Source organism: Alternaria incomplexa (genome assembly GCF_024043165.1).
Source record: "Alternaria incomplexa strain BMP 0042 chromosome Unknown scaffold_13, whole genome shotgun sequence".
Taxonomy (NCBI): Eukaryota; Fungi; Ascomycota; class Dothideomycetes; order Pleosporales; family Pleosporaceae; genus Alternaria; species Alternaria incomplexa.
This window is the reverse complement of record NW_026249862.1, coordinates 444,079-465,641: the sequence shown is the minus strand read 5'-3', so window position 1 is coordinate 465,641 and position 21,563 is coordinate 444,079. Positions and strand designations below refer to the sequence as shown.

General features: G+C 52.7%; 9 protein-coding genes and 1 non-coding gene across 10 annotated transcripts; 3 read left to right on the top strand and 7 right to left on the bottom strand.

Moving 5' to 3' along the window:
- Positions 1–910: 910 nt before the first annotated feature.
- On the bottom strand, positions 911–1,219 carry J4E90_008502 (uncharacterized protein; the record flags this gene model as incomplete). The annotated part of the gene is made up of 2 exons (XM_051438026.1): positions 911–1,081; positions 1,130–1,219. 2 exons carry the CDS (start codon positions 1,217–1,219, stop codon positions 911–913), a joined length of 261 nt encoding a protein of 86 aa, XP_051288025.1.
- Positions 1,220–1,690: 471 nt separating this feature from the next.
- Positions 1,691–2,677, top strand: J4E90_008501 (uncharacterized protein; the record flags this gene model as incomplete). Its single annotated transcript, XM_051438025.1, has 1 exon — positions 1,691–2,677. The coding sequence occupies one exon, from the start codon at positions 1,691–1,693 to the stop codon at positions 2,675–2,677; it is 987 nt and encodes a 328-aa protein (XP_051288024.1).
- A 281-nt stretch (positions 2,678–2,958) lies between these two features.
- Positions 2,959–3,052, bottom strand: J4E90_008500. Its single transcript has one exon. It is a non-coding gene; the product is annotated as a tRNA-Leu (tRNA).
- Positions 3,053–3,498: 446 nt separating this feature from the next.
- Positions 3,499–4,329, bottom strand: J4E90_008499 (uncharacterized protein; the record flags this gene model as incomplete). The annotated part of the gene is made up of 2 exons (XM_051438024.1): positions 3,499–4,211; positions 4,272–4,329. 2 exons carry the CDS (start codon positions 4,327–4,329, stop codon positions 3,499–3,501), a joined length of 771 nt encoding a protein of 256 aa, XP_051288023.1.
- Positions 4,330–5,927: 1,598 nt separating this feature from the next.
- Positions 5,928–6,416, bottom strand: J4E90_008498 (uncharacterized protein; the record flags this gene model as incomplete). Its single annotated transcript, XM_051438023.1, has 2 exons — positions 5,928–6,265; positions 6,353–6,416. 2 exons carry the CDS (start codon positions 6,414–6,416, stop codon positions 5,928–5,930), a joined length of 402 nt encoding a protein of 133 aa, XP_051288022.1.
- A 1,325-nt stretch (positions 6,417–7,741) lies between these two features.
- On the bottom strand, positions 7,742–8,865 carry J4E90_008497 (uncharacterized protein; the record flags this gene model as incomplete). Its single annotated transcript, XM_051438022.1, has 3 exons — positions 7,742–8,338; positions 8,384–8,572; positions 8,779–8,865. 3 exons carry the CDS (start codon positions 8,863–8,865, stop codon positions 7,742–7,744), a joined length of 873 nt encoding a protein of 290 aa, XP_051288021.1.
- A 1,584-nt stretch (positions 8,866–10,449) lies between these two features.
- J4E90_008496 (uncharacterized protein) lies at positions 10,450–12,423 on the bottom strand (the record flags this gene model as incomplete). Its single annotated transcript, XM_051438021.1, has 3 exons — positions 10,450–11,561; positions 11,608–12,185; positions 12,233–12,423. The coding sequence occupies 3 exons, from the start codon at positions 12,421–12,423 to the stop codon at positions 10,450–10,452; spliced, it is 1,881 nt and encodes a 626-aa protein (XP_051288020.1).
- A 420-nt stretch (positions 12,424–12,843) lies between these two features.
- Positions 12,844–16,260, top strand: J4E90_008495 (uncharacterized protein; the record flags this gene model as incomplete). The annotated part of the gene is made up of 1 exon (XM_051438020.1): positions 12,844–16,260. The coding sequence occupies one exon, from the start codon at positions 12,844–12,846 to the stop codon at positions 16,258–16,260; it is 3,417 nt and encodes a 1,138-aa protein (XP_051288019.1).
- Positions 16,261–16,579: 319 nt separating this feature from the next.
- Positions 16,580–17,286, bottom strand: J4E90_008494 (uncharacterized protein; the record flags this gene model as incomplete). Its single annotated transcript, XM_051438019.1, is given in 3 exon segments — positions 16,580–17,026; positions 17,044–17,049; positions 17,281–17,286. The coding sequence occupies 3 exon segments, from the start codon at positions 17,284–17,286 to the stop codon at positions 16,580–16,582; spliced, it is 459 nt and encodes a 152-aa protein (XP_051288018.1).
- Positions 17,287–19,195: 1,909 nt separating this feature from the next.
- J4E90_008493 (uncharacterized protein) lies at positions 19,196–19,923 on the top strand (the record flags this gene model as incomplete). Its single annotated transcript, XM_051438018.1, has 2 exons — positions 19,196–19,202; positions 19,238–19,923. 2 exons carry the CDS (start codon positions 19,196–19,198, stop codon positions 19,921–19,923), a joined length of 693 nt encoding a protein of 230 aa, XP_051288017.1.
- Positions 19,924–21,563: the final 1,640 nt, after the last annotated feature.

Genomic DNA, 21,563 nt, shown 5'->3' with positions numbered 1-21,563 from the left:
CCAGACGACACTTCTAGTTGCAGGATTTGGATGCAGAGACTTGGCGCACGCTTTTGTCCAATGATGCAGCAAACGGAGGTCTGCGAGCGGAAGCTCGGAACTTGCAGGACTTGCTTCGGGACTTTCAGCATGATGTGTATCCACAAACGGAGAAGAAACGCCTGGACTGTGTTGTGGGGAGCCCGAGTAGCTGTCCGGTATTGCTGGGAAATGGCAGTGAATATCCAGGCGAACACAGTTCCCACAGCGCGGGCGCGCTTCATTGCACTGTACGACACGGTAAGCGACGACACGGATCACTGCAGAAGAGCCATAGCTTCGGATGCTTATAGCACTTGAGCACTATTCGCCGGGTAGGTACAGAAAATCGCACAGCACACGGTGATTGGCTGGTGAAGACGGAAGCTGGATCGAAGGTGGACACCTACTTTAGTATGTCTCTGCTTGCATTGGAAGCATCCCTTTCGCGACTTGGTGTGAGTCTTGCGCTTTGCGACGCGCTGTTCCGGCATAGTGGCGACAGCGGGATGGGTATATGAGTGCAATTGAGATGCACGATGCAGGTGATTTGGGCTGGGCGGCGGAAGATCTTCGGTTATGTAAGCCGCTAGCGAGCGACTGGCGTGGGCATTTCCCCGCGGATGTCCGTTTGGCCCCTTGCTTTCATTTCAGCTTGCTGAGGCACAGCACCAAACACCTGCTTTATGCTTCCCATCACCGAATCACGACGCGAGAGAATAGAAAATGAGAAGAAAATGACATTGTCAAATATCGGTTGTAGACTCCAATACGCCGGACTCCGAGAGACAAACCCCATCCCTGTTCGTGGAACGTCTGAACGCCTTCAAATCCAGATCAACACATTTCGCTCCGGCTCAGCTTCAAGACACAAGCATCGTGTCCATCCACATCAGTTCCAGTTCCTGAACTCCGCCTGCGCGTCGGCGTTGCGCCACCCCATGTTCTCCCTGCTTGCTTCCTCCAGGGCAGTTGGCTTCCTCGTCGATTGAGCGCCTGCGGGCGACGACTTCCTTGGCTGGTTAAGACGCTTGTCAAGGGCCGCTTGCTGGTTTGCGCGCATCTTTGGGCTTGTCAGCATTGCAAGTATGGTCGCACGCGAAGACCATACCTCAGCTTGGAGCTGTGCGCGCTCTTCCTTGCTAAGCTGCGGCTCTGGAGGTCGCTGCGATGCTGACGGCTGAGACTGTTCTTGACCCATGGTTTCAGTCTGGGAATATGCAGTGTAGAAGTGGTTGGTGAACTCCCTTGAAGTCAATGTAGACTTTGAGCGAGATTGCGGTGTCTTTGTTATTGATATATGTTGCTTGCATACCAAGCTTAGGCCACCTACGGCACGGTTATCCCGTTAGGCAACAACGCCAACGGCACGGCCACACCCTGAGGCGCATCTTCACAGCCTTGTGGTAGATGTACGATTTGCCTGAAATACATCTGATCAGGCTGTGCATCTTGCATTAGAGAGTTGTCGTTGCAACTGTATCACAACTCAGTGAAAGAGTGGATGCAGCTTTCTTCCAACCATGGTACTGGTCTGAGTCAAACTTACATCTTATTCTATACGGTTTCGTGTCTTACCACTTTAATTCCAACACTAAACTTTATCATAGAACCACTCTTACAAATTCAATCAGTTCTATACTAACCATCATCCTGGAATAACGAATTCATCATGCCGAACGCCAACAGTCCCTACCGCTGCATTGGCAAGGGCTTTTGCGGCAGCGTCTGGGCTGCTGAAGATGGCACGAATCATGCCATTAAACGCGAAGATGGAGGACCCGGACGATCCGTCACCAACGACTACAACATGCATCTGCGAATCATTCGGAGCGCAAACCAGCGTCGTCCTTCAATGCCTCTGGCCATACCACAGTGTCAGTCGTTGATATACTCGAACAATATGTGGTGGGTTGAAAACCTCCACCGCTTCCCTGCTGGCTTCACAGAGTGTAGAGCGCTTATATCAGAACGCATTCCCAAGATACCTCGACATATCAGCGACAAGATCGTAGACCTGTTCTGCGCGGGTAACGCTTCACTTTCGTCCTTTGTAAAAGGGAATAAAGACGACGACTGCTGTCTTATTCGTCCCTACCTAGGGCGACGGCGAGAACGCGAAGCAAACACATCGCGCTTCCAGCGGTTCAGTCTCAGAAACGTTCCGTTACATATCAACCAGATGGAAGACCTCGGCCTCGATTACGTCGCCTATGCGCAAACCATGGCAGACGCACTTGCCATGATGTACTGGGGCGCCAAAGTCGATGCCAATGACGTCGAGTTCGTACTCGCGCCTCCCCGAGCCTCGTCACGATCATTATTCCCGTCACACTATCTCGGCGAACACGTCATGTGGATCCTCGACTTTGACTGTGTAAAACACATGTCCATGGACGAAGCAGGGCTGAAGCAGGCGTGCGCAGCATTTATGAGGAATGACCCTTTCTACCCACGACCGGACAGTACTGGGACTCCTGACGGAGCGTTATGGTGGTTCTTTAGGCAGAGATTTCTGGACACTAGTGCGGAGATATTAGGAGATGGGAGCCCGCATGCAGGCCTACCACGGAGACTGATGGAGATGATTGAGGAGGAAGGCTGTAGGCGACGGAAGAAGAAAGAAGAGCTCCAAGAGCGGGATGAACACGTGATGTAAGGCTAGGATATATTGCGATGCAATTTCCACAAGTACATTCATATAGCTACAATTCATCGTGGGGCACTTCCGCCAAAAAGGAAGTCCATAGCAATCTCCCAAAGCGAAAACGAATACAAAAAGTAAACCACGGTCTTCTTGCAAGAGCGGGCCTGTATATATACCCCGCCATCGCTCCGGGCGCTCGTGGCTGACATTTAATCCACCACCAACGCCAAAAAGATACTCCCACACCATTTTCGAACCCAAAAAGAATGGCAAAAAGAGCAAAACAAGCAGCTTGACACGAGTGGGGTTCGAACCCACGCACATTTCTGTAGTAGAGATCCAAGCAGAGCTTAAATCTACCGCCTTAGACCACTCGGCCATCGTGTCTGATGGAGAAACTGGACAAATTTTGGAGATACAACGTTTATATTGCCAGTTACACAATGTAATAGCCGTGCTGTAGGCATAAAGAGAAGGACTTGGTGATGTTTGGTATCTTTGTCGTGGTGCGGGGTAGTGGAGGGGCAGGTCAACTGTGGTACAACATCGGCTTTGCAGCGTTGAAGCGGTATTGATGCGAATGCAGTACCGGCGAAAGAACACTGAAATGATTAAGACCAGAGAGTTGTTTCTTCTTCACTAACTTTCTCAAAACACACGAATAGATACATCAGGCCAAACGAGTGCATTAGTGAGAACCAAGCCTAAACCACTCCTCATCATGTACAAATCCATAAAACCAGCCCTAAACCTATATACACCCAGCCAGCCATTAGATCCCATGCAAACCACAAAAGCCCAACAGTTCAAACCCCTACTACTTCACCCCGCATCTACGCAACCCATCGCTTACCAAGAGTCTGCGCCGCCTGAGCATCATCAGGGTTGTTCTGAGCCAGCGCCGAAAGGATAGACGCAACATCATCCTGACGCTTCTCGATATCGCGACGGGCAGCAGCAGCAGCCTCAGGGTCGACCTCGGCGAGCGCGTCAAGGCAGTGGGCTGCATCGTCCTGGCGCTTCTCGACGTCGCGGCTCTCGATGTCGCGACGGGCAGCCGCAGCGGCCTGAGGGTCGACAGCCTCGAGATCATCGAGGCAGTGGGACACGTCCTGGCGCTTAGTAACGGACTTGGGGGTGGAGCTCATAGCGGGAGCAGCGGCGGCGGCGTCATCGGGGTTGTTTTGCGCGAGGGCTGCAAGGATGGAGGCGACGTCGTCCTGACGCTTCTCCATGTCGCGGATGTCGATGCTGCGGCTCTTAATGTCGCGGCGGGCTGCTGCTGCGGCCGCGGGGTCGACCTGCGCGAGGTTGTCGAGGCAGTGGGATACGTCGTCCTGACGCTTGGTGGTGGATGTAGAGGACATGGCCTGCTTGGCTGCGGCGGCATCGTCGGGGTTGTTGGCCTCGAGTGCGGCGAGGATGGAGCTCACGTCGTCCTGACGGCGGAGCTTAACCTTCATGGCTGAGGCGGCGGCATCGGCATCTTCGGGGTTGTTCGTGCGGAGAGCCTCGAGGATGGAGGCAACGTCGTCTTGGGGGCTGGCTGGGATGTGTTAGATAGATGTCCAATGAAGCATACTTCTTTATTCTTATCAAAACCTACCGGTAGCGAAGACGGCGCTGGAGAAAGCAGCAACGGCGACAAAGGCTGTGTAACGCATGTTTGCTGATTGGGGGGATTTGGAAGTATTGGTAGTGAGTAGATTGAAACTGAATAGAAGTGACCGGCACAGATATTACAAGATGATAGTACTGATAGGATGTTATTTGCTCAATTCAACTCAAGAAGACATCGAGCTCTAAATACCACAGTCCGGAGAGGTGATACCCGCACAGCCAAACATCTAAGCTTCGCCGCGTCAGATATCGAAGCTTATCACGAAACCCACCTTGCCTAGTTTCACGGTCTTGGTACGAGCCGAGTATGAAGATGCACCATTGCAGTGTTCGAATGCATTGCATGTTCCGCAGTCGGCAAGGAAGAGTGTGGTTGTTTGGTTTCCGATGTCCGGTCCTGGGAGGAGGGTTGGAGCGTTCACGTATCGTGTTTCGGAAACAGCCTCACCATCTACCCAGACGCAGATCTGAAACAACGCAGCCTCGGTATCTCTATACGACTTGCGCAGCAGCTCTTGCTTCTTCTGTGACCGTAGCAAGTATCACGTCGAACTGGGACCAAACGCGGAGGCGATGGAGACGTGCGCCGCGCGGACTTTGCCATGCGACGCTGCATGCTGATCTACTCACGGCTAGCCACAGCATCCTTCTACCCAGACGATTGCTAGATGCTGCCCTTTATAGTCTCATAGTCTCAATCATTCCTTCTCATTCGAGATAGTGTATTACGCGCGTGTTTCGATCGGGGGAGGGTCGTAGCGACGTGCGAAGTTCGCGGGGGCTCGGATCGCTTTCAACTCGGGGAGCTCCAAGTCGTGTCAACTGTGCATTCGATTCTATCAATTGACAGTCAGCTTGGTACTTCGAACTAATGTTGCTAAGCCCGTACCTGGTATCCGTTGCTTCCTTCGTGCCGCAGGTTGTCGAACAACAACAATGGGAATACGGTTACCATCCACCCACACGATATGCGCTCCTAGATATCCAGGTACACGACGCAACAGGCCTTGAGTGAGTTCCAGAGTCAAAGCATCTCTGTCTGTTCGTTCTCCAGCTTGCGCTCACGGTAGCGGGTCGTACCGAGGCAGCCTCGAAATCGCGGGGTTCTGGGGTAAACCATTCCAATGTCACACTGTCAACCTGCGGCAGGTCAGATGAACTATTTAGTAGTCAACGAGTGTGAAGTCGAACATCAGCGTCAGGGTGGGGTGGGAGCCTTGAACACCTACAAGCCTGAGAGCGAGCTCGAGCGAAAGCTTGGCATGACCAAGTCTCAATATCGGACAGCTCGAACAGCAGTAGCTCATCACGGAACGTGGCACGGGTATTGACAAGCGTCGGCATTGGTTTGGAGGGTCCATTCGAGTCCATTGAGTTCAACGTCAGTCATCCGCACATGTCATTACCATAGCTACAGCTTCCGCACATATACCCGGGTAAGGAAAGCGAGCCGTGGTGGTAGCTTGCTCTTCAGATTGCTCGTCTAAAGTACATGTTTTACACAATCTGACCGGCCACTAGAGTAGGAAAAGAGGTAGTAGTCGTCCCTATGCACACACCCATCCGCAAGAAAAGTTTTCCACCTTGCGGCACCCCCATACCGTTGACCCCAAATGTCCGGCAGTCCATGCAATGCACACATCTATGCGACGTAGAGGAGCAAGAAGGACATCATGAGCGCGAAAAGACCAGTGGCCTCAGCGAAGGCGAAACCGAGAACGGCGTACTGGAAGAGCTGACCCCTGAGGGAAGGGTTGCGGGCAACACCCTGGATGAGACCACCGAAAACCGTTCCGATACCGACACCGGCACCGGCAAGACCGATGGTAGCGAGACCGGCACCCTGGATCTTGGCGGCAGCGACCATGGCGGCAGCGGTGGACTCGGCGACGATGCCACGCTTCTGAATGACGTTGCGGGCGGCGTTGTTGCGGAAGGCGCTGCGGGCAGCGACGAGGGTGTTCTGCTGGGGAGCGCGGGCTGCAAGATGATGGTCAATGGCTGCTTGATGAGCTTGCAGAGCTCAAACCCAATGGCTTAAGCTGCTGCGGCAGGCGCGAGACATACCAGCGTTGGAGAAGCCACGGGCGGCCACGCGGGCGGCGCCGAAGGAGCGAGCGATGGCAACCATGGTGATGGTATTGACGGTCGGAGTGGAGATGAGTTGGAGATGAATTGGTCCTTCAATGGATGGGGAGTGGTGGGAGGAGGATGGAGGAGGTGGATGCAAAAACTCGCTGAAGGGTTGATTAGCCGCCAAGAGTCCGTGCGGGAGCTCACATCGGGTTAGCGCTCCCCGTTTACTCCCGACAACCTTTACCTCGTCGACTGTCGTGAAGTCTATGAGAGTGGTAATGACTTCTCCTAGCTGCTTATAGTCCTTCTAGGTCAGGCGAAGATGTCGGAGGATTCTTGAGAGCCCGCCGTCTTTACAGAGTTTGCAATCGCTCTGCAACCGCTCCACAAACATTCCCCTCAACCGACACAACCGATCTCAAGAGGTACCACGACATTGTTACACTTATGCATATTGCAACCCAATATTCTTCCGAATGCAAACACGAAGCTTAATCCAACCATGCAACAACCTTAGTGGAGATAGTTCTCTATTGTGTATAGGCTCTAACACGTTGTTTATATCAGTTCTGAACCTCATCTGTGGGGTACAGATAAGATGCGTAAAGACTGTAAGGACTGTAAAACACCTGCTAGCGACAATTCTTCTGATCAGTTCCAAGAGTCCAGAAAAGCTAGTAAAGCAAAGCCAAAGCCAAAGCAGTCAAGTATGATGTTCGCGAGGCTTCACAACGTGTCACCACATAAGTGATGGGTTGGAACCAGATGATCCATTTTGCATGATACACTTATAACGCAGCTATGATGTGTACACTGATAAGAATATGCTTTATCTTGTATGTATGTTCGCATAATGAAACATGATGCTATGTAGACGACAAGCAATATAATTTGTGGTATCCAGTGTTAGTCGTTCGGTCACAACTATCAGGACTCATCACGGATGTCACTGCACCCAGACTCACACGATACACACAACAAGAACAATCGTAGTGCTCACATCGAATTCAACGACGAAAGCTATTCCCATATAAGACTTTTGGTAAACATGACCCTTCCCACCTCATCCCATCCATGCCAACCATGCCATCCATCTACCCGTCCATCCATGTCGGCCGTAACAGCCCACCGCATCTCCTCGCATCAGCACTTGGTATCGGACTCAAAAAAGAAAGATTACAATACAGTCACAGCCCCGAAGGACCATGATAAGAAGTGGTATCGGACATTAGATGGTCGTAAAGACCGAGCGCAGAGCAGACGTCGACGCCCAACTCTCGTCGCAGGGAGATCACAGCAGGTGCGACTCGATCACTCCCCGCATGCGTGAAACAGTCATTAGTTGATAAAAGGAAACGCCTTATCAGGAAACAGTTGTGCTTATTCGACCATTGCGCTAATGGGCGTGCCAGCGCGGCTCTCATCCACGAATTCGCTCATCTTCATCTTCTTGTGTCGCGGGCTCTCGGCCTCGATCTCGTCCAACCGCCTCTTCAGGTCCGCTTCTCGCTGCTTGGTCTCCTCGAGCTCTTGCCTCAGGGTTGATTCCGTCTGTCGTGCTGACTGCTCGCTCTGTTCGAGTTCGCTAACACGGTTGCGGAAGAGATCGTTGATGAGCTCCATCTCCGAGACGCGTGTCTTGAGCGCAGTGTTCTGAGCGGCAAGAGTCTCGTACGGGAGAGGGGCTTCGAGGTGAGAGCCGTTGATCGAAGAGTTGGCGGGGGACGGAGCACGAATGCCAAAGCCTGGTAGCGAGGGCGAGTGGAAGTCGCCGCCATGCAGGGCCTGCTCGAACAAGTGTGATGGTGCGATGTTGGAGGGGTGGTTGAAGTTCGGGGTACCGGTGCGGGAGATGGGCGATTGCGAGCGGTCGGACAGTCCAGAAGAGATCTTGCCAGATGCGCGGCGGTGCTGGGCTAGGGCTAGCTGGCCATCAGCATCGGGGTGCGCGGCAGGAAGACCACCTTGGTCGCTTGTCTGTCATGTGTTAGTTGTGAAGGAGTTGTAGATTGACTTGCATACCCGCTTGCGTCCACCTGGTCCGCCAGTCTTGACGCGGTTCCGGCTCTTAATGACATCTGTCTTGAGACTGATGGGTCGCGGGCGTCCGTGTAGCTTCAAGAAGAGACCACAGGCATTGCAGAGAACAGCGCCAGATTCGTCGCGGCGCCAAAGAGGGGTGGTGGAGGTTGCGCAGTTTTGGCAGGACGGCTGCAGATTGTCAGCAGGAGCACTTCAGTGTTGCCAAAATCCATCAGGCTCGTCTCTGGACGACATCGCGAAAGAATGCGATGCGTCGAGGTCGCCTCGAGCGCGAGGCCAGAAGAAGTAGATAATGGCTACCTATCGATAAGGGGATAAGAGACAAATCGGCGTCTGGCTTGGAGCCATGACGCCAACATCGCAATCGTACGTACCGGAGAGCCAGCCTGACCACCAGCGGTTGCGGGCGCAGAGGTTGCATAAGTCATGCTGAGGCCATTAACGGGTTTACTGTTCTCCATGGTTAGCGAGGGCTGGAAAAGAAGTCGCGAAAACGCCAAGCTTTCAGTGATAAGCAGCAGGTGCGAGCGGAACGGCCGGCGGTTTGTGCCGCCGACGCAACTGCCAGTCTGGAGCCATTCACCACGCTCTCATAGTCCACGAGGAGTGAATACAACAACGCGGAGGTCTTTACGAATATTCCGTTTGAGAACCCTTCACGCATCTGTGCTTGTACACACTTGTCCCACACCACCGCAAAGAGAGCTTGGGTAATTCTGAAAACGTACCTGGGGGGTGAAGGCATTCTCTTCTCGGGCGTATCTCTCCTCATATTATCATTATTATCATTACTGTTCATATTCGCAGCGGGGCAATTCGACGCAGCCGACGCTAGCGTAGCTAGTGACGGCAGCTGAATCGAGGCATTGCTGCCATGCCTTTGTTGGGTGTAGGAAGCCACGGTCGAGCTTGAGGACGGTCGTGATCTATCGTGGCCGATCGACGGCAGCTTGTCGTCGAAGTTGGCGGTGGTAGACGTCTTGAAGGCGGGCAGGTCGAAAACCTGCAGGATCGAGGGTCTGCGGAACGAATCGTCGACCTGGGGCCGAGGGAGGATGGAGGTAGCCAGTGCGGAAGCCGTGGTGGGTAATTAGGTCGAGAAACGCGTGGCGCTCCTCGAGTAGCTGGTGATGTATCGGGTGGGAATGCCTTGGATGTCGAATGCGCACGTTTTGATGATGTACACCAAACAGGACGCGAGCAAGCGGATGGAGCTTCAAAAGAGTGTGTGTATTAAGTAAGGGAGCGACTGTAAAGACTGAAGGACAGAAAAGCAACAGGTACAAAGCAGTGTTGAAAGAGTGTGTCTGTCTGTTGAGAGGAATGAGCACGAGATTGAGCTACCAGGTACGCGATCCGTTCTCTGCGCTTTGGTGATAGGGGTCCCTCCGTATCGATAATACCCACCTTATTTAAAATTAGGATCTAACCACCTGCATGACCTCAGAACGCTGCCCGCAAGTGTCCCTCCAGTCTCTTTTGAGCCGGGCCGTTTTCCTGCAGTCGTACAAGCTTCAGCATGGTAATCTGAACCATACGATGACCTACTCAGCGATTCAGCCCTTAGTCACAAGCAAGGCATAGCACAATTCACACGCATTCAGCCTCCACAACGGCTCCCCATTATTGCCACGCCCGGTCCTACAGGACCCATGAACAAAGGGTCGTTGAAACGAAACAACCGTCCCGTCAGGCGCGTGATGGTTCACGCTGACCGGCGCTTATGGTATTGCCCCTGAGGCTCAATTACACTAGTCCCACAGCGGTCATGCACGTCTGTGCGCGTACCTTTGACTAGACCAATCACGTCTATCTTGTCTCCGGCTTGTGGCTGTCACGTAGATAGGGAGGTTCAAATTGGATAGACAGCCGTAGCGCGAACTATCGCACAGTCTGGAGAAGGGCATTTCCAGGGTCTCGTATCGGCTACACCAAGGATATACCAGTACGGTTTTGTTGAAAGATCACTTGATCGTAGAGATAGCGTTTGGGCAACAACGGTGACCCCATGGAATGTATCCCTGCCACCTGCACGGTGATTATGACTATCTACCAAAGGAGAACCAACCTTTCTTGGCTTGCGGCTTCTCCTCCTTCTTCTCCTCAACCGGCGCCTCTTCTGGCTCTGGCTCTGGCACCTGCGCTTGCGGCGTGCGCCCGGGATACTCTACGTAGTTCCATGCCACATCGAGGAAGAGAGGCTTGACTGGTACCGGCTTGATCTTTGGAGGCCATGTGACTAGGTTCTTCAGATCAACCGAGCCCGACGATGGGTACTCGTTCAGTCGCTCAACAACGGGCGCTGCGTTTGCCAGTCCGGCCTTGGACGCGGTATCAGAGTTTGCGAATAGTTGGGACAGCGCCACTACACCCCGGTAGTGCGAGTTCAGGTTTTCGAGATTCTCCTTGAGCGTCTTTGTCTGCTCCCCGGAGACTTCCATCTTAGGTGCGTTGGATGTTGAGGACGCCTGGGATTGTGGAGCAGATGCTGCTTGGTTTGCCAGTGTTAACGCCCTGTTGCAAAGCGCTAGAGCTTGCTTTGGCGTTGATAGGAATGCGTACGAGTGTGACAGATTCAAGCACTTCAGCGCCTGGAAGTATGCACGCTGTCCGTCGAGTTCGGAAATGAATCCGGTATCGCGAGCAGCACCACGGAGGTCCTTGACCGAGTCAATACTTTGCAGGATTGCATCGTACAAAGCGATGCGCTCCCGTAAGCGCGCCAGCTTACGGCCAGTGGGCTCTTCCCGTTCGACCCATTCCTTGCCGTCTTTGCGCGGTCGGCGCGGCTTTTGCGGAGGATTCGCGGGGAACGTGAGACCGTCGTCTTTGCCGATAAGCACTCGGTTGCGCCCGACTCGCCACGAAATGAGATCGTAGTTGACCGCTAGATTCGTGACACGAAGATCCTGCATGCGCGCATCGCCCTCATCGACACCTTCCTTCTCAAGCTCCTCAATCGCCCTTCGTGTTGCGTCGACCGCGTCTTGGCTCGCAATGAGGATGTCGTCGTAGGCGTTGGCACGGTCTTTGGGCGATGAGGTGGAAGTCGTAGATTGATCAAGGGCCGCGGAGGCGGTATCGACAGATGCTAGAGCCTGGCCAATCGCAGCGTCTACTACGTTTGCTGTTCGGCCGCGCCACGTAATCTGGGTGTCTGTTGACTATTAGCGATACCCTCTCGTTCGATCTGTGCTGCTTACGGGACGAAGCTGCTTCCTCTTCCTTCAGGGCTGCTGGGTCGAGCTTCTCTACGGCCTTGACCAGCTCTGCGTCGTCCTTTGGGAAGTACTTGGTCGCAACAGTCGGGACACCCACTGTACGTGGGATGCGACTCTGATAGGCAGCATAGCGGATGCTGGGGTCGGTAGTGCCTGCCAACACATCTTTGAACAGGTCCTTCCTCGTAGCCTTCAGCAGAGCGCTGTAGATGACTCGCGCCGCTGAGTACTTGGTGAGACACGGGGCCCAGCGCTGGGACGTCGCGTTCTTGCTCTTGATGCCCTCGGCTTGCTTCTCAAACTCATGCGCTCCAGCCAGAGTGTAGGCATACGCCTTTGCTTCGAGCACATCCGTCTCTGATGCTCCGCTTGCGCTCGTGTTGGAGATGAGTTCGATAACCTGGTTCGCGTATTGTGTAGCCTTGTGTAAGCGCGAGAGGATGTGTTTACGCGTAGAGCCGGTGATGTTCTTGTCGGCGTTCTCGTCGGAGTGAGAGGCTTTCATAGCCATGGCCTGCGCCCATGCCCTTTCCGAGTTGAGCAGGAGCAGGTGAAGAGCCCTATCACAGTCAGCTTCCAGGATGCGTCTCCTACACGTGACTCGTACTCATTGTTGTTCTTGATATCCTCCGCCGTGACCGGGGCCTTTACAGCATATTTCGCGTTCTTGGGTGTTGCCCGACCGAGTTTCTTGTTCACAATGCGGAGACGTCGCGACAACTGCTCATGGTAGGTATTGTAATCACCGATGAGGAACGCCGACTCCCGGTAGTCGGTCACGAACTTGGTGATATCCATGGCCGGGCAGCTGGTGTTGAGTGCAACTGTGGGGATGCGGCTGATGTGGAGGGGCATCAATTGGCGAGCTATCCATGGCCCTGCCAAGCGAATCGGAATCTCAGGTCATTGTCGCGCCGTAAACTTTTCGAGACATCATAGATATCGGGCCCGCCACTGCCACGCGCGCTACTCGTTCTTTCCCTTGTGTCTTTTGCTTTAGTCTCCTTCTTCTGAGTCAGCACTCTGTACATTGGTTTTCCCCTCCACCGCTTTTCGTGTACAGTAGTCCTCATCGCATAGCTGGAGGCATGCACGAGTGTGGGCAAACCCCAATACCCAGTCCTCTTGCCATCATATCTAATAGTGGCAGTTTATAGAATTCTTCAAAGCCTCTGGTAATCTGCGCCGGCCCCATCTGCGCTTCCTACATTCCAGGTGATGCTCGAGCGTGCTTCGACATGCCTCGAATCCGGCGGACGCCAGCTCTTCCGCGCTCCGAAGCCATGTCTACGCAGTCGGCGCACGTTGCACCCAACCCCTCGGCACCACGGTGCAAGCGATCTCAGTCTCTCGTCTTGGCAGGCCGCATCCCCGACTATCGAAGAAACAGGTGGTGATGGTGGCAATGGAGCGGCGAACAAGGCCAATACAGACCAGAAAACCCACGAGGGTCCAATGCTCGACTTTCTGTACCCGGAAAAGACCCTGGCGCTTCTTGGAAGACTATCCGTAAACCCGCTCAGTTCAATGGAACAGAGGCGACGACAGCCGTATGCGATTCGAGCCCGCCATTTTTCGACAATACAGGCGCAACCTGTGCAGGATGAAACACAAATGGATGTGGATAGGGTAGAACAGGCCAAAAAGGATGCGGTAGAGCTATTACAAGGGTCGGATGCAGTCACAGAATTGCAGACGTTACTAGATTCTCCGCCACCTGAGAAGCAAGAGTTGGCTTGGCAGTTGTATACTAGCATCCCCGAAGATCGCTTGGCGGAAGTAGAGACACTGCGAGTACAGCTCCTGGACTATCTTGTCAAGGACGGTGAGCCTACAGTACCGGAGCGAGTCATTCAGGTGTTTGACGGGCTTCGCCCAGCCGCGCGCCGGCTATCATCACACCGAGCAGCTATCAAAGCCTACGTTGCATTAGGGATGATAGGCCCGGCAGTTCGACTTTATGACAAGCTCGCCAGGCCCATTGCATCAGGAGGTCCCAGTCAGGTTCTACTGCATAGTGGCATAGATGCAATCCTTCGACGAGCCGTTCTCGACGAGCAGTGGGATCTCGCGTTTCGTGTCTTCAGAGAGTTCCATCGGAAAGCGCATTCCATTCGTGGTACTCCCACATACCACGCGATTCGCACCGGCAATACACTCCCAGAATTGTGGGGTCAGGCTGCAACATTACCAGAACTTCTGGAACATTTCAAGTCTTTCTTGCGTTACGTCAGGGAGTTTCAACACGAACTCACATCTACGCCATCTCGAGAGCGTGATCTGGCCTGCTTTGTCATGTCCTTCGTACCTCACGTAATGGATCGCGTCTTGCTTACAGAAAAATTCGACGATGATTTTGTTTGGGATTACTTCATCGGGCTCTTTGATAGTCTCCACTCTCTAAATCTCCCCACTTCAACTTGCTACGAGCACGCGATTCGAAAGATGTTGGACCTTCCAAAATACCGAGAATACACCAACCAGCGAAAGATTCCGCTCGAGCTATATAGAAGATACCGGCAACTTTATCTCTATGGGGACGAAAGCACTTCCGAAGGGCCACCATCACGGGTCTTGATCAGGTCCATGATCTATCAGCATTCTTCGAAAGGCGGCCTGGGACGTGTTCAGGATCATCTACACGATTTACGCACCTGGTACCCAACTAAGCCGCTACGGTCTGGTCTTCTCAAGTACCTGATTCGTACGTATGCCAGGGTTGGTAATGTGGAGAAGGTGGACGAATACGTCAATGAGCTTCGATTACATCACCCAGACGAAGTGACAATCAGCGTACTCTCATCACTTCCGTATGTGTATGCACGACGCGCGGATGTCGATGGCACCATCACCCAGTTCAAACGCATACACGAAGAGTTTCAGATGACCCCGGATACTGCTTGTTGGAATATTTTACTGCTTGCCTACGTCCGTTCCGAGGACCTCGATGGTGCTCTGGAATGCTTCAACAATTGCTTGGACTATGGCGTTGCACCAGATGTGAAAACTTTCGGGCCTCTGCTCGACTTCTGTGCCCATAGAGGTGATGTTGAGGCTTTCGAGACACTCTTCTCCAAAGCCAAGCAGATGGGGATACAACTTGACACGGATGTTCGTGCAAGAGCGGGCTATGTCGAAGCCTTTCTAAATGCGGGGGATCCAGAAGGCGCCGAAGCGATCGCATATGGCATGCTCAACAGTTATAAGGCAGGGACACTTCACGGATACCCTCTCTCACATACATGGAACTTGTTGATCCAACAGCGCGCAATGGACCGCGACCTAGCGGGTAGCAGGCAGCAATACAAACTAATGGTCGAGAACAACATCCCGCTGGATAGCTGGACTTACGGCAGTCTGATGCGAGCATTAGTCGAAGTAAAGCAGACCAACGCTGCTTACAAACTGCTGAGAGTCACAATGCCGGAACAAGGATACCGGGTCCATGCACTTCACTACGCCATAGTGATGACCGGTTTCTTGAGGGAGGGGCAGTATCAACTAGCTGTGGAAGCTCACGAAAGGATGAAGGCGCGCCAGGTTCCTCAAACCGAGAGCTCCCGCCAAGCTTCACTACAAGCGCTTGGTATGGCTGATTCCCGGCAGCTAAAGAGGAGAGGAGCCAAACATCCAAACTACAAGTTGCTTCGAGTCGAAGAGGCTCTTGAAGAGATGCTCGTCTCCAGTACAGCGCAGGAGATTGCGCACCGACAACCAGTACATGAACGATTTGACGATGTGGACAGCTTCGATGACCTTCGAGCGTCCTACTATGGCCTGATGATCTCGCTCTATAGCGCCAGATCGGCGTATAAACTCTGCAAGAAGCTTTTCCAAAAGGTCGAAGCGATGGCAGCAGAGTCCGGCACCTACGCTATACCACTGACCCTCGTCACGTCGATGATGGAGGCGCATCTGAAGGCAAACAACCACGCCGAAGTCGCAAACTTCTGGGACCTCGCGCGCACTTCCGCCGCAAAACTCACCAAGACCTTCCACCAAGCCGTGAACCAGAGCGCCCCTGTCCCAGACGACACCTCCATCACCGACCCTCTGATCCTCCAACGCTTCCAAGAAGCGCACATCTCCGACAACCGCCGCCAAATCCTCGCCAAGCCCGCCCGCATCTACATCCGCAGTCTCCTCGCGCAGTCCGACGCCGACAACCCCAACGCCGCGCAAGACGCCCAACGCACCATCCGCGACCTCCTCGTCAACGGCTTCACAGTCGACAACCTCACCTGGAACGAACTCATCCAGCAGCTCATCCACCGCAACCACATCATCGACGCCTTTTCCATCTGCGAAGAATACCTCATGCCCCGCTTCCCGGGTTGGCGCGAACTCATCCCCAACTTCATCCGCAACGACCGCAAAGGTTTCCAGTGGATGGAGCTGCGTCCGAATGATCTCAACAAAGCTAGTGTGCTGCCGCGGTACAAGACTATTATCTTGTTGGCGAAGGCTTTTGGCCAGGTTAAGAGCGATGAGAGGAATGGGGTTGGGTATGATGAGGAGGCTGGGGCTTGGTTGGCGGAGGTGCTTGAGAGTAAGGCGCCGTTGACTATGCGGGCTATTGATTCTATGCCGAGGACTTTTGATAAGTTGCAGCAGAGGCATTTTGGGGTTTTGTAGATGGTGGAGGGCGGTGTATGTGTAGATTATGTAGTATAGTATGATTGGAACGTATTGCATGTATTAAGAGTTTGGTTTGTTTACCGGTACTATGACGATGTATGCGTTTCACGTTTTGCTTGGGTCGCGTTGATGATTACAAGGTTGATGGTGGCGGTCGTACTGCGCGATACACGAAGTGCGTTCTTGGGAAATGAGATGTCATTAAGATACTACGAAAGACTACCGATACATGTTATTGAAGGAAAGAGATCATTGCTGGTAGTAAAGACCGTGTTTACAGAAACCAAAGCCACACAACGCCTGACGAGAACAGTCTTCATTCTTCCATTCCTTCCTCCATGGCGAGAAACTCTTCCCAAGCTTCGGTTGGTACGTCGTCCATATCGTCGTCGAATGGATCGAAGTGCGCTTCGTGGTCAGGTTGCAAACTGGTCTTTTGCGAGTTGTCGATGTGTGTGGTTGTTGGTACGGCTGATGGTGCGTTGGCGTCGTAGTCGATGGCGCCGTGGGAGAGGAGGAGGTCGACGATCTCGTTGTGCTTGTGAGCTTTTGCATGTCTCAACGCTGTCCAATAATTCCATTTCTTTGCGTTTACGTCGATGTCTTTGTGCTGCAGAAGTAGCTTCACAGCTTCCAGTTTGTTGGTTGCAACAGCAGTCACCAGAGGAGTTGTACCATACGCTTCGTCGTGTTTGTTCACGTCGATGTCTGGGTAAGCTAGCAGAGACGCGATCATTTCGCAATCATTCTTGCTAGCAGCGACCTGAAGGATAGTCTTACGCCTTCCTGGAAGAATTTTGTTCGGACCTCCGAAGTCCGGATGCTTTAGAAGTCGGTGAAGCAAATCTTCTTTGGTGAATGTGAGACTTGTTGATGAAACATCAGATGAGATGCGGTGACCATCTCTCATTGAGTCCGAGTATGCGAGTAGCAAGGAAGCCGTTTCCCAATGCCCCTCAGAGACTGCGTAGTGTAGAGGTTTTGCTGCACTGATAGCTTGGCAGTCAATATCAGCACTTCCATGGCGTATCAACTGCTCTACGACCATTGTTTGTCCTTTTGATGATGCATAGTGCAGAGGTGTCTCACCGTAATTGTCTCGGCAATTGACATCAGCACTTGGTAGGCTGAGCAACTGTTCTACGACTATTGTGTGTCCTTTTGATGATGCATAATGCAGGGGTGTTGCCGCTACCCTGTCTTGGGAATTGAGGATCACACTCGAGTGATGAATTAACTGCTCTACCACCATTGTATGGCCATTGGATGATGCATAGTGCAGAGGCGACGCTTCGTGATTGTCTCGGCAATTAACATCAACAGTTGGATGATGGATGAGCTGCTCTACAATAGCCTTATGCCCTTTCATGGCAGCCAGATGCAGTGCTCGCTTGCCGCGGGAGGTTTCCAAGGTCTTGTCGACGCGGCTGGAAGCGAGAAAGACTTGCATAACTTTTTCCCGTCCCAATAACGCTACCCAGTGTATTGGGGCATAGCTATTTCCTTGCCGATGATTGCAATCAATGCTAAGGTCATCAATCAACTTCGCCGTAAGTGCTTCGTGTCCTGTATGTATCGCAAATTCGAGTTTTTTCGGGGCAGATTGGTCTGTAAAATCGCACCCCAAACGGGCGAGGTACGCATCAACGATGCCAATATGACCCGCTTGTGAAAGGTAGTGCTTCAGTTTGAGTCCGGGAGCACGAAGTTCTTCTTGCGTCATGAACCCCAGTAAAGACTCGAACGTCTCGGTGCTATCACTTAAGATAGCTTCATGTAGGGGCAATCGATCGCTTCCATTCCTTGTATCCACTCTTGCGCCAACGTCAAGCAGATAATTGACCACCTCTACCTGGCCGGCTCTAGCAGCGCAATGCAAGACAGTGGATCCGTCATCGGCCTTCGTATCAACTGTCATGCCTGCGTCCAGGAAGACGCGCAGCCGGTTCAAGTCGCCCAAAGTGGCTACTTGCATGAAGTTTGATACACTGCATGGCTTTGCAGTACTGATGGTATTGGACTGTTGATCTTGCAAGTGTGTTTTGTCGTTATATTCATCGCGGCAGCTATGGCTTAGGGTAGGGTGATTCTTCTTTTGATGCCTCCTGAGATTGTCCTTTCGATTTGAAGTGAACACACAGCGCTCAACATGGCAACGGTGCTGTTCATTACCCGCACGGTGTTGAGATTTGATGTGACGTTCGAGGTCCAGACGAGAAGCAAAGCCTCTTGTACAGGTCCGGCATTTGTAAGGCTTTGTATGTGTTTTCAGATGCTTACTCCTATGTGTTAGTCAGGCCTTGTTACATAGTGGGCTAGTCTATTAGCTTACTTCAGCTTTCCTTGTGTATCAATTCGCTTGGAACAAAGATCGCACGCGAACTTCTCGAATGTCATTTTGGCGTCTTTCGCATGCCATCAGTAGGCGTCCGGTTTATATTTGTATTTGATTTGAGGCTGCAGGCGCCAAGCCGGTTTCCTGTCTGGCGTTCCAGATGGGACTGGCAACTTGGGCGCATTGACCTCAAAGGGCACGTAGGCTGTGTGCCGCTCAATTCGCAGTCGGTCTCATACCTAGCCTTACAAATAGCCGCACTCCCCGATCCCGCCTCTCAGTCGAAGACAGATTTCCGCCGTCAGCCTGCTCTTTGCTACACCAGCAACCTAGATACCTTCTACCCACTCAGCGATACTACCCACTACCCACCATCCTCAGGACAACGCTGATCTCCATACTACCAGCCTCGGCATTACCACAATGTCGCAGCAATTCCCTCCAACGACGTCCGAACGGGACTCCAACAACACTCCAGCGTTTGGAGCATACCACAACGACGACGATCAGGACTTTGTGTGAGTCACCTTTTTTTTTTAACATCATGCAGGTCTGCCTCCCAGCGCTTGATCACTCAAGACCAGAACCAATACAACAATGACGGGTGCGCCACGTTCTTCGTGCCCTTCCATCAGCCAGTCGCCGGTCACAGCTACGCCTCCTTTCCCCAGCAAGTTGCACGGGCCAATGAAATTCTTCCACATGCGCAGGCAGAGCAGCACGCTGGACCTCACTACCCCTGTCAAGACAATTCCTGGGACCCTGCCGCCTTCGATGCCTACCACACTGGAGGATTGCAGCATCACGGGACTCGCACTCATGGTTCAGCTGCCTTCCCAACCACACTGAACACACTCATCGATTACAACTCGAACAACCCAAAACAGGCACCTGGTGGAGGATTGCACCCCGAAACTGGCTTCTACAACACCTCGTTGAACCGTCTAGATATTGGAAATAACTTGGGACTTGCCCCACAGCTGCTTTGGCCAGACCCCTTGAGCAACACTTACGGCTATGATCAGCCAATCATGCCTACCACGGACTGGACCCAGCCTATTTCGGCCTTCCAGCCCAATCCAGCGCCAGCAGTTTTGACTGTTCCAGTCCCACCCACCACCGACGCAGCCAGCATTCGCTGCCCCGAAGGCTGCCCTGAGACCTTCGGTCGCAACGAAGAAATGCGGCGCCACATGAAGAAGCATGGAACGCCTCGCTTCAAGTGCCCCATCTACGATTGCCCCATGACATTCTACCGCAAGGACAAGCTACAGGACCACGCCAAGAAGGGCCACGGTAGCCGCGCATCCCTGAACATCCGTTAGTTCGCTACGTCTCACAGCATTCAGTAGGGCATGCATTGCTGTGTCGCAACGAGAGAGAAGACCACGAGGGTAAGATGGAGGTGTGCTACGGGCTTTCTTGGGCTTCGTCTTCGAGTCGCTATAGTTGTTCCGGTCTTTACAGCCTCTTCATTTTTTATTCCACACACACTCGTTACAGTTCGCTTTTACTATCCTTTTTGCTTTCTAGTTAGGTCGCTCCTTGTTAGTGAAATACAAGTCTTTCCTTTGCCTTGCCTGCCCATTCCCATCTCCATCGTGACAACCTTCCCCACCTCATTGCTCCCACAGAGCCTCACTTCGCCCCCAAAGTGCCCAGACTCCGGTGAGCCGTGGCGTTGACACGTCAATAAGCCACATCTATTAAGGGCACACTCGTCCAATCGCGAACAGAAAGGCTGCAGGTGCGATGGTCCTTCATGCGCAGTCTATCACACTTGTTGTTGTGCGTCGAAGGGCACGCGCGTCCAATGACAGGTTGGCGCGAAGTGGGGTCGACGCAGAGCTGGCGGGGCGAGGGGCACAGTGGCGTCGCTAGCGCGGTTGGGAGGGCGTGTGGCTGTTGGATTGTATATCTCCTCAGAGTTGCGTGTTGAATGTGCGTAGGATGCGCGCTGTGACTTCCGGTTCAAGAATAGAGACCGAGTGTGTATGAGAAGTGAACGAAGCGGAACGGCTTTCTCATCTACTCCATGAAAGCTGCACATCTTGGCCATCGATGAGAACAAGCAAGCTGGCCCATCGATTGACCTTTGCGACTACTCTAGTTTGGGTACTAGATTAAGTCGACTGAAGAATGGTTTACACAAAAGAGGTGGCTTGCTGGTCAATACCTCCGGGCTTTGCTCATCCATTGATCAGTATGTTCCGAGAAAACCCCACTTCACCCTGTCGGGTAGCTCCAGCTTGAGAATGACATACTACTCGTTGTAATACAATGCGTCATACAGTCGGATAACGACCGCCATAGTATAGTCAGTACAGGCAAATAGTCCTAACTTCAATGAGATCCTTCGGTCAATATCTCAAGAATGCAATCTCTGGTGGATGATACTGTTCGTCGAACAAAACCAGCATCCACGCTGTGATATTCGGCGCGTACGTCCGGACCTTGTTACTCTCTTCGAGTCCAGCCCATGTCTTTTCCAGAAGTCCCAAGCGCCCATCGCGTGTGATGTTGATATTTCCCAACAACAAAGCGAGCATGCATGCGCTGAGGCCGTAATTACCACTATCCAGCATGCACGAGGCGAGTCGGTTCCGAAATCGACATATATGTCCGAAAATTGCTATGCGGTCCGCCACCATTTGGTTATCGCAATCCTGCATGGTTCTAAATATGACAAGATAGCCCTAGGCACGGCATGAGGTGTAGTCTCGGGAAGTGGCAAAATTCTCGTAGAATCGATGGCTCCCTAGAAAAGTCCATTTCTCATCTTTGTTGATACTGGAAACATGGAGCATGTCGGCCATGTGTCTGCCACACAAGTCGTTGAAGTATGTTGCATCGAAACAGAGATCTGCACCTATCATATGGAGGTGCACGTCGTCTGATATCTTGGAAGACACCTCAATAGGGACCAGGAGAAATAACGCCGAGGCACATCTTTTCTCCTGGAATG